Source organism: Carcharodon carcharias, chromosome 18 (assembly GCF_017639515.1).
Source record: "Carcharodon carcharias isolate sCarCar2 chromosome 18, sCarCar2.pri, whole genome shotgun sequence".
Lineage (NCBI taxonomy): Eukaryota > Metazoa > Chordata > Chondrichthyes > Lamniformes > Lamnidae > Carcharodon > Carcharodon carcharias.
The window spans coordinates 85,527,794-85,543,580 of NC_054484.1; the positions used below are offsets into that span (position 1 = coordinate 85,527,794).

The window sequence follows — 15,787 nt, forward strand, 5'->3', positions numbered from 1 at the left end:
ATTGTGTGAAAAAGTTTTTTTCTCACCTCGCATTTGCTCCTTTTGTGAAACACTTTAAAACAGTACCCTCTGGTTCTCGATCCATTTATGAGCAGGAACAATTTCTCCCTATCTCCTCTATCCAGACCCCCATGATTTTGAAAACTTCTATCAAGTCTCCTCTTAGCCTTTTCTCCAAGGAAAACAGTCCCAACTTCAATCTTTCCTCATAACTGAAGTGTCTTATCCCTGAGATAAAAGCAAAATACTGCAGATGCTGGAAATCTAGAACAAAAACAAAAATACCTGGAAAAACTCAGCAGGTCTGACAGCATCTGCGGAGAGGGATACAGTTAACGTTCCGAGTCCGAATGACTCTTCATCAGAACTAAGGAAAAATAGAAAGGAGGTGAAATATAAGCTGGTTTAAGGGGGTTGTGGGGGGTGTGGGACAGGTAGAGCTGGGTAGAGGGCCAGTGATAGGTGGAGATTGCCAAAAGATGTCATAGACAGAAGGACAAAGGGGTGTTGACGGTGGTGATATTAGCTAAGAAATGTGCTAATGGTGACATTAAGAGTGGAAAGCAGGACAAGCAAGGGAAAGATAGCCCTAGTGGGGGTGGGATGGGGGGGGTGCAGGGGCGGTGGAATCGAAATAGGCTAAAAGGCAAAGATAAAACAATGGATGGAAATACAATTAAAAATAATGGAAATATGTGGGAAAAGAAAAATATATATAAATTATTGGAAAAAGGGGAATCGGAAAGGGGGTGGGGATGGAGGAGAGAGTTCATGATCTAAAATTGTTGAACTCAATATTCATTCTAGAAGGCTGTAAAGTGCCTAGTTGGAAGATGAGGTGCTGTTCCTCCAGTTTGCATTGAGCTTCACTGGAACAAACACTCCTTTCAAGTGAAGCAGCATTTCACTTGCACTTCCCTCAATTTAGTCTACTGCATTCGCTGCTCCCAATGTGGTCTCCTCTACCTTGAAGAGACCAAACACAGACTGGGTGACAGCTTTGCGGATCACCTTTGGTCTGTCTGCAAGCATGACCCAGACCTCCCTGTCGCTTGCCATTTCAATACTCCACCCTGCTCTCATGCCCACATGTCCGTCCTTGGCCTGCTGCATTGTTCCAGTGAAGCTCAACGCAAACTGGAGGAACAGCACCTCATCTTCTGACTGGGCACTTTACAGCCTTCCAGACTGAATATTGAGTTCAACAACTTTAGATCATGAACTCTCTCCTCCATCCCCACCCCCTTTCCAATCCCCCTTTTTCCAATAATTTATATATATTTTTCTTTTCCCACATATTTCCATTATTTTTAAATGTATTTCCATCCATTGTTTTATCCCTGCCTTTCAGTCTATTTCGATTCCCCCCCACCCCACCCCACCCCCCACTAGGGCTATCTGTCCCTTGCTCGTCCTGCTTTCCACCCTTAATGTCCCCATTAGCACATTCCTTAGATAATATCACCACTGTCAACACCTCTTTGTCCTTTTGTCTATGACATCTTTTGCCTATCTCCACCTATCACTGGCTCTCTACCCAGCTCTACCTGTCCCATACCACCCCCCCCCCCCCACCCCCCTTAAACCAGCTTATATTTCACCTCCTTTCTATTTTTCCTTAGTTCTGATGAAGAGTCATTCGGACTCAAAACGTTAACTGTGTTCCTCTCCGCAGATGCTGTCAGACCTGCGAGTTTTTCCAGGTATTTTTGTTTTTGTCTCATCCCTGGATCCATTCTCATAAATCTGTTCTGCACTCTCTCCAGTGTGTTCACATCCTTCCTATAGTGTGGCGCCCAGAACTGTACACAATATCCCAACTTGGAGTTCTGAAGTAATGAAGCCTAGAATACTGTATGCTTTAGAAACAGCTCTCTCTACCTGCCCTGTCACCTGTAATGACTTATGTACATATACACCCAGGTCTCTCTGCTCCTGCACACCCTTTAGAATAGTATCCTTTATTTTATACTGTCTCTCATGTTCTTTGTATCAAAGTGTATCCTCACACTTCTCCTCATTGAACTTCATCTGCCACCTATCTGCCCACTGCACCAATGTGTCAAAGTCCTTTTGAAGTTCTACACAGTCCTCCCCACAGTTTACAATTCTCCAAAGTTTTGTGTCAGGCCCCTGGGGAACTCCACTACAAACCTTCTTCCAGCCTGAAAAATACCCATTAACCATTAGTCTCTGTTTCCTTATCCCTCAGCCAAATTTGTATCCATGTTGCTACCGTCTCTTTTATTCTATGACTTATAACTTTCCTCACAAGTCTGTTCACACAACATTGTATCAAACACCTTTTGGAATTCCATATACACCACACTAATGGCCTTACCCTCATCGACCATCTCTGTTACTACTTCAAAAAAACTCCAAGTTAGTTAGACACAATTTTCCTTTAACAAATCCATGCTGACTCTTCCGAATCAATCCACATTTTTCCATGTGACTACTAATTCTATCCTGAATAATTTCTAGAATAAACTATTCTAGAATATTTTCCAGAAGTTTCCCCAGCACTAAAGTTAAACTGACTGGTCTGTAATTGCAGGGCAGATCTTTACAACCTTTTTTGATCAAGGGGGTAATGTTTGCAATTCTTCAGAACTCCGGCACCTCCCCCGAATCCAGGGAATATTGAAAGATTATTGCCAGTGTCTCTGCAATTTCCACTCTTACTTCCTTGATGCGTCTCATCCAGTCCTGGTGCCTTATCAACATTAAGTACCGACAGCTTCTCCAATATCTCCTCCTTATCAATTTATAACCCTTCTATTGACTGAGTTTCCTCCCCTGTCACCATGGCCTGGGCAGCATCTACCTCGTAGGTGAAGACAGATGCAAAGTATTCACTTAACACCTCAGCCGCCTCTTGCCTCTATGTGTAAATCCCCTTTATGGTCCCTAATCGGCCCTACTCCTCCTTTTACTATTGATGCGCATATAGAATACTTTGGGATTTCCTTTGATGTTAGCAGCCAGTCTTTTTTCATAATCCCTCTTTGTTTCTTGTATTTGCTTTTTCACAACCCTTCTGAACCTTCTGTATTCAGCTTGGTTCTCAATTGTATTTGTATTTATATATATTTTTATTGCAGGGGAATGGAATTTAAAGTAGGGAAGTTTTGCTACAGCTGTACAGGGCGTTGGTGTGACCACATCGAGAGTACTGTGTACAGTTTTGGTCTCCTTATTTAAGAAAGGATATAAAAGCATTAGAAGTAGTTCAGAGAAGGTTCACTCGACTGATTCCTGGGATGGGGGTGGTAATCTACTGAGGAAAGGTGGGACAGGCTGGGCCTGTATCCATTGGAGTTTAGAAGAATGAGATGTGATCTTATTGAAACATAAGATCCTGAGGGGACTTGACAGTGTGGATGCTGAAAGGATGTTTCCCCACATGGGAGAGTCTAGAGGTAGTGGACACTGTTTATAAATAAGACGTCCCTAATTTAAGAAAGAGATGAGGAGAAATTTTTCCCCTGAAGGTTGTGAATCTTTGGAACTCTCTTCCCCAGAGAGTGGTGGAGGCAGGGTCATTGAATATTTTTAAGGCAGAGGTAGATTGACTAACAAGGGGGTGAAAGGTTATCGGGGGTAGGCAGGAATGTGGAGTTGAGACCACAATCAGAGCAGCCGTGATCTTATTGAATGGCGGAGGGGGGGTGTCCGGAGTGTGGGGTAGTCCTGTGTGGTTGGTCTGGGTCTTTAAAATATTTACTCAGACGTTAGAAGAGGTTTTAATTCTTCTAACTTTTTCTGGGTAGTTATTGGTATGACCCCAGTGGAACCATCTGAAGTTTGTGATTTGAACCGCATTTTCAGATGGTTCCCAGCACAGCACAATTGTCCAGAAGAAGTTAGCACTTCTGGGCAATTACAGTGCAAACCTTTACCTGGGAATCTCCGAGAGGGATTCCCCACAGCATCTTTGGGCTGCCCCCCAAATCCAACTCTGGGGAGCATCATTATTTCAGGCAGGCGGTCAAAAGCTCAGGCAAAGAAGTAGGATTTAAGGATTGAGTCAGAGGAGAGAGAGAGCTAGAGAGGCTGAGAAGGTGAGGGAGGGGATTTGAGTCCAGGTGGCTGAAGGCCTGGCCACCAATGAAGTGCCAGAATTGGAGGAACACAGAGATCTCAGAAGGTTGTAGCACTGGAGGGGATTACAGTGAAAGGGAGGAATGAGGCCACAAAGATATCAGAACAGTATTGGGCCAACTTTCCTCAGAATCTGCAGCACCCCTAACACGAGCCTGGCTAAGACAGACTAGAATTCAAACCTAGAATCTCTTTGATCTGTGTGGTCCCGCTGTTTATGCAGCCATGTTGTCAGGAAATGGTGCATAATAATGTGCAAAGTGGGTTTGTGCGAACAATTCTCTATGGCTCTCTTTTTCCAGTCTCGGCATGCCCTGCTGCAGCTGATGATTGATGTAGCAGTCCTCCTGGGAGCTAACACCACCACTGCTCGAATCGACATGGAATCTGTGCTGGAGTTTGAGATTAAGTTGGCAAAGGTCAGTAAAGCAGCGCATCATCTACTGAGGCAGTGGACATTTCAGGGTAGTTTGGATGTGCCTTGGAGACATTTTATACTGTTTTAAAAAATGCACCAAGTAGTATAGAGGTGCAGGAACATTCCATTGTGTGAATTGGAAATGTAGTTGGTACATTCCACATGACATGTGATATGATACCCTTAACACATTAGCATAAGTTCAATTGGACGATCTTTCCAAGTAGAAGTGTGAATTTTCCTCAGGTTCCCTCATCAACAGTGATTTCCCTAAAATCCTGCCCCTGGGAGCTCTCAGTACCTCCATGACTATCTTCCAACTTGAAAGCAAGAAGATGGTTTCTGAAACCCACTTTTAACCTTGGAATTAGCATTACCTCATCTTGAATCAGGCCAGTTGTATTTGGCCAATTGGTCATTGTTGTTGCTGGGTTAATTTTATTGCACTTGGCCATTTATGTACATTATTCCATAGAGTGAGACAATGAGATGGTTCATGATCTCTTTTTATCTGTATTTGGACCAGTCTTCATGCATTCTCCTGCATCTACCCCAGGCAGTCAAGGACAGTGCTTACAGCAGCAAACATCTAACATTATCCAGCTTTAATAACTACTTGGTTAATTACTTATTCTTCAATTATACATTGAGACTCACTACTTACTTAATTATCTGTTTCTGGCTGGTTACTAATTATACAGTAATACTTGATTTCTTACATGTGAATGATTACAAAGCACAGAATACAAAATGGCTTCTTTAGCCAGGTGTTAGTAAAAAATGGCGACTTGACCTTGTTAGCTTACTGCGGTGAATATAATGGGAAAGTTCCCTAAAAATGGGGGAGTTACACTAAATTCCACTGTGCGGGTCTGCTTACAAGGACTATTGCTCGCCACCAAAATACTGTGCAGCCCCACTGAGAGCTAACAGGCAATTTAACTGGGAACCAGCCCAGCAGGCAGCTGTTCCTACAATGTTGGCCTCGCCTCTTTCACTAAGATATTGGCCTCATGTGCTAAACGTGGGCCAAACTGTCATTTTAGATTAAGGTCCCATATTTTGGAGATCCTGTAATGCCTAAGGAACCTAGGGAAAATTGCCCTCAACATCAGTGATGGGCAACCTAGACTAGTGAGTGTGTCGCTTGAGGGCTGTCCATCTCAGTGGGCCGCAAGATTAAAATCGGGCATGTGAACTAACCATGGCCCTGTGAATAAGATTAAATACATTTAATAAATACCAAATATTTCATAACAAGTTACAGAAAATGCTTAATTATTCATATCGGAATAGAACTGTCATCAACTTCAAGTGGTAAAAACAAAAGGAATATTTATGCTTGCCTTACTGACATCATGCTCAGTGCGAGTTCTGATTTGATCTGTCCTCCATAAGCTTTCTTAGGTTAGGGTTCAGGGATGTGCGGACCCTTCACAATTCAGCACTCAGGTTTGCATCCACTTTCATTCCATCCAAGCTATTGAGCTTCTTGCGTTTGATGCACCCCATAGCAGAGAAAGTCTGCTCGTGTGCAGCGTTTAGCTTGGATGAAGAGGGAGCGCACGGCTCTCATAGTCGTCGTTGTGTGCAATCAGCACGCACCTCACTTCATGTGCCCTTGCTTTGTGTGGGTATCACTTTAGTAATACTGGTAGGAACAAAGCTATGTGGATGGAAACCAGCAGAATCTGGCAATGCTGCAAGTGGGCAACGGTCAACAAAATATCTCGTGGACTGCACTCAGGACCCTGATGGGCAGCAGATTGCCCACCACCGCTCTACATGTTACATGATACCTTAACATACAATGCATCGCTTGTTAGTGATATCTCCCACATTGAATCTACAGCACTATTTTTGGCCCAAATGGTCCACACTGATGGCTTTGTTCCACATCAGCCTCCTTGCATCCCTCTTTACTTAACCCTATCTGCACGTCCTCCGTCATGACTTTATGTAGCATCAATACCATGCGCCTTGACTACACCCTGTAGCATCATGTGTCACATCCTAACCACTCTCTGGGCAAAGTGTTTACTAAATTCCCTATTAGATTTATTAGTGACCTTTAATTTTGGACTCTCCCTAAAGTGAAAACTTTTTCTCCACATCTACCCAACAAAACCTTGAAGATCTCTATCAGATCAGCCCTCAGAGTTCTCTATTCTATCGAGAAAGGAACCCCAGCTTGTTCCACCTTTCCTGATAAGTGTATACACCCAGCTGTGGTATCATTCGAGCAAACCCTTTTTCTCACCCTCTCCAGACCGTCTATCTCCTTTTCATAATACACAGACTAGTGATGTTCACAGTACTCCAAGTGTGGCCTAACCAAGGTTTTGTACGAGTTTAACACGTCTCTGTTTTTCAATTCTACCCCTCGTCTTTTATTGAGAAATGAACCCCAGAGCTTTTTTAAAAAATTCTTTCATGGAATGTGGGTGTCACTGGCAAGGCCAGCGTTTGTTGCCCATCCCTCATTGTCCTTGAACTGAGTGGCTTGCTAGGCCATGCAAAGGGCGGTCACATTTTTCTGGATCTGGAGTCACATGTAGGCCAAACCAGGTAAGGACAGCTGATTTCCTTCCCTAAAGGGGATTAGTGAACCAAATGGGTTTTTATAAGATAATTCTTTCATATTACTGAGACTAGCTTTGTATTCCAGGTTTGATAATATAATTTAAATTCCACCAGCTGCTGTGGTGGGATTTGAACCCATGTCCCCAGAGCATTAGCCTGGGCCTCTGGGCTACTAGTCCAGTGTCAATACCACTGCACCACCATGTCCCCATTTGTTACCCATCCCTAACTCAGATCCCAGCACAGTGATTTGTGTACCTGTATCTCTAGAACCCTCTGCTGTCTTTCCTCAATCACATTCTTATTTTCCAAGGAGTGTGTGGTAGTCTTTTCTCTCCTACCAAAATACACCATCTTACATTTATCTGGATTAAAGTTTATTTGCTAATTACCCACCCAATCTACATATTTATGTCTTCCTGTATATTGTGGCACTCCCCTCTGTTTTTACTGTATCGTCCTCAACTGGGTATCACCTACAAATTTCATAATTGTACTTCTGATTCTGGAGTCCAAATTATGAATATAGATTGCAAACTCCAGTGGTCCCAGCTTTAACTCCTGGGGAGCAGCACTTTCTACCATATGCCAGTCTGAGTAACTGCCTTTAAGCTCAACTCTCTCTTCTGTTCTGTAGCCAGCTTGCTACCCATATTACACACTACATGTTACACAACACCCCTAGCTTGCTAAGTGAGTTATATTTCACACAATGTACATTATGTTTTACATAATACACGTTACATATTACACAGATGTTATGACGTGACAGATGCTGTGTGCCAGGCGGATCAAACCCATGAGGGAAACTTGATCACATGGTCACAACTGTTTTGCAATTTGTATTTTATTTTGCGATGTGTGCCCTGAATTCAATAGTAACAAGTCCACCAAGACTTTAGAGGTTTTTTAGAAAATGAAGTTAAACCTTTATTGACAAAAGGAAAGATTTTAAGCATATAGATAAGTCTACAAATTACGACTATAATAACTCCTAAAACCCTTAATTAACCTGGCTTCCAGTTACATCCTTGTTAAGACAATGGTTAAAAAAAATAGCTTTAAACCATATCCAGGCAAGTCAACGCAATACCCTGGACAGTAGAATTCAAAGTGGTTTTTCACAGTTTCAGTTTCTGTAGGCAGCAGCAGCTTAATGCACAAATACTGGAGGCTTTTCACACTTCTGGTAGATCTTACAAATCTTTCCCTGACACACAGCCTCATTCTCTTTTATATATGTTTCCCCCTTTTAATGCAAATTCCATTGTTCCCATATGTAGCTACGGGAGAAATTGGATAGGTTGGGGTTATTTTCCTTAGGACAAAGAAGGCTGAGAGGTGACTTGATTGAGGTGTTCAAAATTATAAGGGGAATAGATAGAATGGACAGGATAAAATTGTTATAAAAACAAAAAAACTGCAGATGCTGGAAATCCAAAACAAAAACAGAATTACCTGGAAAAACTCAGCAGGTCTGGCAGCATCGGCGGAGAAGAAAAGAGCTGACGTTTCGAGTCCTCATGACCCTTCGACAGAACTTGAGTTCGAGTCCAAGAAAGAGTTGAAATATAAGCTGGTTTAAGGTGTGTGTGTGGGGGGCGGAGAGATAGAGAGACAGAGAGGTGGAGGGGGGGCGGTGTGGTTGTAGGGACAAACAAGCAGTGATAGAAGCAGATCATCAAAAGATGTCAACGACAATAGTACAATAGAACACATAGGTGTTAAAGTTAAAGTTGGTGATATTATCTAAACGAATGTGCTAATTAAGAATGGATGGTAGGGCACTCCAGGTATAGCTCTAGTGGGGGTTTTTTTTTATATAATGGAAATAGGTGGGAAAAGGAAAATCTTTATAATTTATTGGAAAAAAAAAGGAAGGGGGAAACAGAAAGGGGGTGGGGATGGGGGAGGGAGCTCACGACCTAAAGTTGTTGAATTCAATATTCAGTCCGGAAGGCTGTAAAGTCCCTAGTCGGAAGATGAGGTGTTGTTCCTCCAGTTTGCGTTGGGCTTCACTGGAACAATGCAGCAAGCCAAGGACAGACATGTGGGCAAGAGAGCAGGGTGGAGTGTTAAAATGGCAAGCGACAGGGAGGTTTGGGTCATTCTTGCGGACAGACCGCAGGTGTTCTGCAAAGCGGTCGCCCAGTTTACGTTTGGTCTCTCCAATGTAGAGGAGACCACATTGGGAGCAACGAATGCAGTAGACTAAGTTGGGGAAATGCAAGTGAAATGCTGCTCCACTTGAAAGGAGTGTTTGGGTCCTTGGACGGTGAGGAGAGAGGAAGTGAAGGGGCAGGTGTTGCATCGTTTGCGTGGGCATGGGGTGGTGCCATAGGAGGGGGTTGAGGAGTAGGGGGTGATGGAGGAGTGGACCAGGGTGTCCCGGAGGGAGCGATCCCTACGGAATGCCGATAAGGGGAGTGAAGGGAAGATGTGTTTGGTGGTGGCATCATGCTGGAGTTGGCGGAAATGGCGGAGGATGATCCTTTGAACGCGGAGGCTGGTGGGGTGATAAGTGAGGACAAGGGGGACCCTATCATGTTTCTGGGAGGGAGGAGAAGGCGTGAGGGCGGATGCGCGGGAGATGGGCCGGACACGGTTGAGGGCCCTGTCAACGACCGTGGGTGGAAAACCTCGGTTAAGGAAGAAGGAGGACATGTCAGAGGAACTGTTTTTGAATGTAGCATCATCAGAACAGATGCGACGGAGGCGAAGGAACTGAGAGAATGGGTTGAAGTCCTTACAGGAAGCGGGGTGTGAGGAGCTGTAGTCGAGATAGCTGTGGGAGTCGGTGGGTTTGTAATGGATATTGGTGGACAGTCTATCACCAGAGATTGAGACAGAGAGGTCAAGGAAGGGAAGGGAAGTGTCAGAGATGGACCACGTGAAAATGATGGAGGGGTGAAGATTGGAAGCAAAATTAATAAATTTTTCTAAGTCCCGACGAGAGCATGAAGCGGCACCGAAGTAATCATCGATGTACCGGAGAAAGAGTTGTGGAAGGGGGCCGGAGTAGGACTGCAACAAGGAATGTTCCACATACCCCATAAAGAGACAGGCATAGCTGGGGCCCATGCGGGTACCCATAGCCACACCTTTTATTTGGAGGAAGTGAGAGGAGTTGAAGGAGAAATTGTTCAGCGTGAGAACAAGTTCAGCCAGACGGAGGAGAGTAGTGGTGGATGGGGATTGTTCGGGCCTCTGTTCGAGGAAGAAGCTAAGGGCCCTCAGACCATCCTGGTGGGGGATGGAGGTGTAGAGGGATTGGATGTCCATGGTGAAGAGGAAGCGGTTGGGGCCAGGGAACTGGAAATTGTTGATGTGACGTAAGGTGTCAGAGGAATCGCGGATGTAGGTGGGAAGGGACTGGACAAGGGGAGAGAGAAGGGAGTCAAGATAACGAGAAACGAGTTCTGTGGGGCAGGAGCAAGCTGAGACGATCGGTCTACCGGGGCAGTTCTGTTTGTGGATTTTGGGTAGGAGATAGAAGCGGGCCGTCCGAGGTTGGGCAACTATCAGGTTGGAAGCTGTGGGAGGGAGATCCCCAGAGGAGATGAGGTCAGTGACATTCCTGGAAACAATGGCTTGATGTTCAGTGGTGGGGTCATGGTCCAGGGAGAGGTAGGAGGAAGTGTCTGCGAGTTGACGCTCAGCCTCCGCGAGGTAGATGTCAGTGCGCCAGACAACAACAGCACCACCCTTGTCAGTCCTTCCCCACTCCGATGCTGAACGTTCAGTGCTCAGCAAAGGACTTAGTTTCATACCCTTACGCCCTCACCTCAATGAATTTCGGGCTCGGCATGATACTGAACTCTTCTTCTGCCGTCTTCGTCTCCGGGCTCACTTCTTTGGGCAGGAGTCCTCTCCCAGTTCAACGGATCCTTTTACCCATCTCCAATATTTTCCCTCCACCTGGACCCCTCCCTCTGGATTCTTACCTTCTCTCGATCTTTTCATTGAGAACTGTCGGCGTGACATTAGTCGTCTCAATTTCTCTGCTCCTCTCACCCATTCTAACCTGTCTCTCTCTGAATTTACTGCACTCCATTCTCTCAGGTCCAAACCTGACATTGTCATCAAACCCGCTGACAAGGGTGGTGCTGTTGTTGTCTGGCGCACTGACCTCTACCTTGCGGAGGCTGAGCGTCAACTCGCAGACACTTCCTCCTACCTCTCCCTGGACCATGACCCCACCACTGAACATCAAGCCATTGTTTCCAGGACGGTCACTGACCTCAACTCCTCTGGGGATCTCCATCCCACAGCTTCCAACCTGATAGTTGCCCAACCTCGGACGGCCCGCTTCTATCTCCTACCCAAAATCCACAAACAGAACTGCCCCGGTAGACCGATCGTCTCAGCTTGCTCCTGCCCCACAGAACTCGTTTCTCGTTATCTTGACTCCCTTCTCTCTCCCCTTGTCCAGTCCCTTCCCACCTACATCCATGATTCCTCTGACACCTTACGTCACATCAACAATTTCCAGTTCCCTGGCCCCAACCGCTTCCTCTTCACCATGGACGTCCAATCCCTCTACACCTCCATCCCCCACCAGGATGGTCTGAGGGCCCTTAGCTTCTTCCTCGAACAGAGGCCCGAACAATCCCATCCACCACTACTCTCCTCCGTCTGGCTGAACTTGTTCTCATGCTGAACAATTTCTCCTTCAACTCCTCTCACTTCCTCCAAATAAAAGGTGTGGCTATGGGTACCCGCATGGGCCCCAGCTATGCCTGTCTGTTTATGGGGTATGTGGAGCATTCCTTGTTGCAGTCCTACTCCGGCCCCCTTCCACAACTCTTTCTCCGGTACATCGATGATTACTTCAGTGCTGCTTCATGCTCTCGTCGGGACTCGGAAAAATTTATTAATTTTGCTTCCAGTCTCCACCCCTCCATCATTTTCACGTGGTCCATCTCTGACACTTCCCTTCCCTTTCTTGACCTCTCTGTCTCAATCTCTGGTGATAGACTATCCACCAATATCCATTACAAACCCACTGACTCCCACAGCTATCTCGACTACAGCTCCTCACACCCCGCTTCCTGTAAGGACTCCATCCCATTCTCTCAGTTCCTTCGCCTCCGTCGCATCTGTTCCGATGATGCTACATTCAAAAACAGTTCCTCTGACATGTCCTCCTTCTTCCTTAACTGAGTTTTTCCACCCATGGTCGTTGACAGGGCCCTCAACCGTGTCCGGCCCATCTCCCGCGCATCCGCCCTCACGCCTTCTCCTCCCTCCCAGAAACATGATAGGGTCCCCCTTGTCCTCACTTATCACCCCACCAGCGTCCGCATTCAAAGGATCATCCTCCGCCATTTCCGCCAACTCCAGCATGATGCCACCACCAAACACATCTTCCCTTCACCCCCCTTATCGGCATTCCGTAGGGATCGCTCCCTCCGGGACACCCTGGTCCACTCCTCCATCACCCCCTACCCATCAACCCCCTCCTATGGCACCACCCCATGCCCACGCAAAAGATGCAACACCTGCCCCTTCACTTCCTCTCTCCTCACCGTCCAAGGACCCAAACACTCCTTTCAAGTGAAGCAGCATTTCACTTGCATTTCCCCAACTTAGTCTACTGCATTTGTTGCTCCCAATGTGGTCTCCTCTACATTGGAGAGACCAAACGTAAACTGGGCGACCGCTTTGCAGAACACCTGCGGTCTGTCCGCAAGAATGACCCAAACCTCCCTGTCGCTTGCCATTTTAACACTCCACCTTGCTCTCTTGCCCACATGTCTGTCCTTGGCTTGCTGCATTGTTCCAGTGAAGCCCAACGCAAACTGGAGGAACAACACCTCATCTTCCGACTAGGGACTTTACAGCCTTCCGGACTGAATATTGAATTCAACAACTTTAGGTCGTAAGCTCCCTCCCCCATCCCCACCCCCTTTCTGTTTCCCCCTTCCTTTTTTTTTCCAGTAAATTATAAAGATTTTCCTTTTCCCACCTATTTCCATTATAAAAAAAACCCCACTAGAGCTATACTTTGAGTGCCCTACCATCCATTCTTAATTAGCACATTCGTTTAGATAATATCACCAACTGTAACTTTAACACCTATGTGTTCTATTGTACTATTGTCGTTGACATCTTTTGATGATCTGCTTCTATCACTGCTTGTTTGTCCCTACAACCACACCACCACCCCTCCACCTCTCTGTCTCTCTATCTCTCCGCCCCCCACACACACACCTTAAACCAGCTTATATTTCAGCTCTTTCCTGGACTCGAACTCAAGTTCTGTTGAAGGGTCATGAGGACTCGAAACGTCAACTCTTTTCTTCTCCACCGATGCTGCCAGACCTGCTGAGTTTTTCCAGGTAATTCTGTTTTTGTTTTGGATTTCCAGCATCCGCAGTTTTTTTGTTTTTATCTCTGTATTTAATTGACTGCCACTGCTCTTCAAGAAATGCCTACCTCCTTGAAGAAGTTCTGTTCCTCTCTGCGACAAGATTTCCGGATCTCTCTGTTGCCTTGTTCACCTTCATTGCTTTCCATTTCTCTCCTAGTGTTTGAATGATCTGCTTCTATCACTGCTTGTTTGTCCCTACGACCACACCAACCCCCTCCACCTCTCTGTCTCTCTATCTCTCCGCCCCCCACACACACACCTTAAACCAGCTTATATTTCAGCTCTTTCCTGGACTCGAACTCAAGTTCTGTCGAAGGGTCATGAGGACTCGAAACGTCAACTCTTTTCTTCTCCACTGATGCTGCCAGACCTGCTGAGTTTTTCCAGGTAATTCTGTTTTTGTTTTGTTCTCTTAAAAAGTACCTGTATCTGCACCTAAAGTGCTGTAAGCTGCAAGGCTATGGGTCGGGTGCAGGAAGGTGGGATTAGAAAGGGCACCTGGATGTCCTCAGGCTGGCATGGACAAGATGGGCTGAATGGCCTCTTTCTGTGCTGTAACTTTTTTATGGTTCTATGTCTTTGGAACTTTACTTTTCTCATAATGTATATCTATTCATGGTGCTAATATTGTCAATAACCTTTGGGAAAAATAAACATACTGCTCGGCCTAGCTTCTCTGGCTAGATGCAGCATCCTACCGTCTCTGAAATTCAAACAACCCTGATTTGTCTAAAAATGCAAAATCGCCTCATTTCACATTCTAAAACTTCAGCCATATTTAAGTATTTAGCATTTCAAACTTAGCTTCTTTTGATGAGTCAAAACTAACTGTCTCCAATTCAATTAAATCACACACATATGCACATACACACACACCCTCACTATTAACTTACTTTTAAAATAAATCACAATAATATTATGAGAATCATCACAATTTTGTGACACCACCCCCCCTTATGAGAAAACAAACCTTCATAATTTAAAAAGACAACTTCATTGTCTTAACCCATCCTACACTACCTCCTATACTTATCTATATACTCTCACTATTACATTACCAGATGCATGCATTAATATAACAATATATATACAAATCCTTAGCATCAACAGAAATCATTTCAGTCCAGTGTCCAATTTTAAATGTCCAATTTCCCTTTGAGCTTTAAACTCTTGACAATGCATCTGCAATTAGATTTTCTCATCCTGCTATGTACACTCTGTAGGTTAAATGGTTGCAGTAATAAACTCCATCTGAATAGCCTCGTACTTCGGTCTTGAAATTTGTCCAGAAACTTTAAAAGATTATGGTCTCTATAAACAATTGTTTCTGATGAACTGTTTGCAATGTAAATCAAAAAATGCTGTAACGCTAACAACAGACCCAGAGTCTCCTTTTCGATTGTTGAATATCTTCTCTGTTGTCAACTCCTGTGAAAAATGCCCTATCGGTTTCTCAATTCCAGTTTCATCTTCTTGTAACAATACGGCTCCAATGCCTATATCACTTACATCAATGGCCAACTTAAATTGCTTGGCATAATTGGGTACTGCCCACACTGGTGTCGATACAGTTTTCAAACTATCGAATGACTTCTCACACTCCAGTGTCCATTGAAACCTCTTGTTCTTTTTTAATAGTTCAGTCAGTGGAACAACTGCACTACTAGAATTTGGTACAAATTTCCAGTAAAACCCACTTATGCCCAGAAATCTCAAAACTTCTCGTTTTGTTGTAGGCCCTGGGGAATCCATGATAGCCTTGACTTTTACATCTCTCAGAGCCACCTTTCCATGTCCAATGGTATGGCCTAGGAATGTAACTTGTGCTTTTGCAAATTCATTTTTAGCCAAGTTCATCATCAAATTAGCTCCTTGTAGTCGACTAAATAATTCTATCAAATGTTGTAAATGCTCCTCCCAAGTTTGACTGAAAACTATCATGTTGTTAATATAAACAGCACAATTGCTCAGTCCTACAATTACTTTGTCAGGTCTTTGAAATGTTGCTGGTGCATTTTTCATACCAAATGGCATGACTTTAAACTGATATAGTCCATCTGGCTTCAAAAAAGCAATATCTCTTTTGCCCCATCCACCACTACTCTCCTCCGTCTAGCTGAACTTGTTCTCACACTGAACAATTTCTCCTTCAACTCCTCTCACTTCCTCCAAATAAAAGGTGTGGCTATGGGTACCTGCATGGGCCCCAGCTATGCCTGTCTCTTTATGGGGTATGTGGAACATTCCTTGTTGCAGTCCTACTCCGGCCCCCTTCCACAACTCTTTCTCCGGTACATTGATGATAACTT

The 15,787-nt window shown here is 44.8% G+C and overlaps 1 protein-coding gene across 2 annotated transcripts in view; it reads left to right on the forward strand.

Annotated features, from left to right (window-relative positions):
- The window catches only part of phex (phosphate regulating endopeptidase homolog, X-linked), a 167,684-nt gene that overhangs the window by 68,707 nt on the left and 83,190 nt on the right, over positions 1-15,787 (forward strand). For both annotated transcript variants that reach the window (XM_041211476.1, XM_041211477.1), the window contains exon 7: positions 4,407-4,523. In XM_041211476.1, the coding sequence (XP_041067410.1) occupies positions 4,407-4,523 (117 nt within the window). The remainder of the gene's footprint in view (positions 1-4,406; positions 4,524-15,787) is intronic.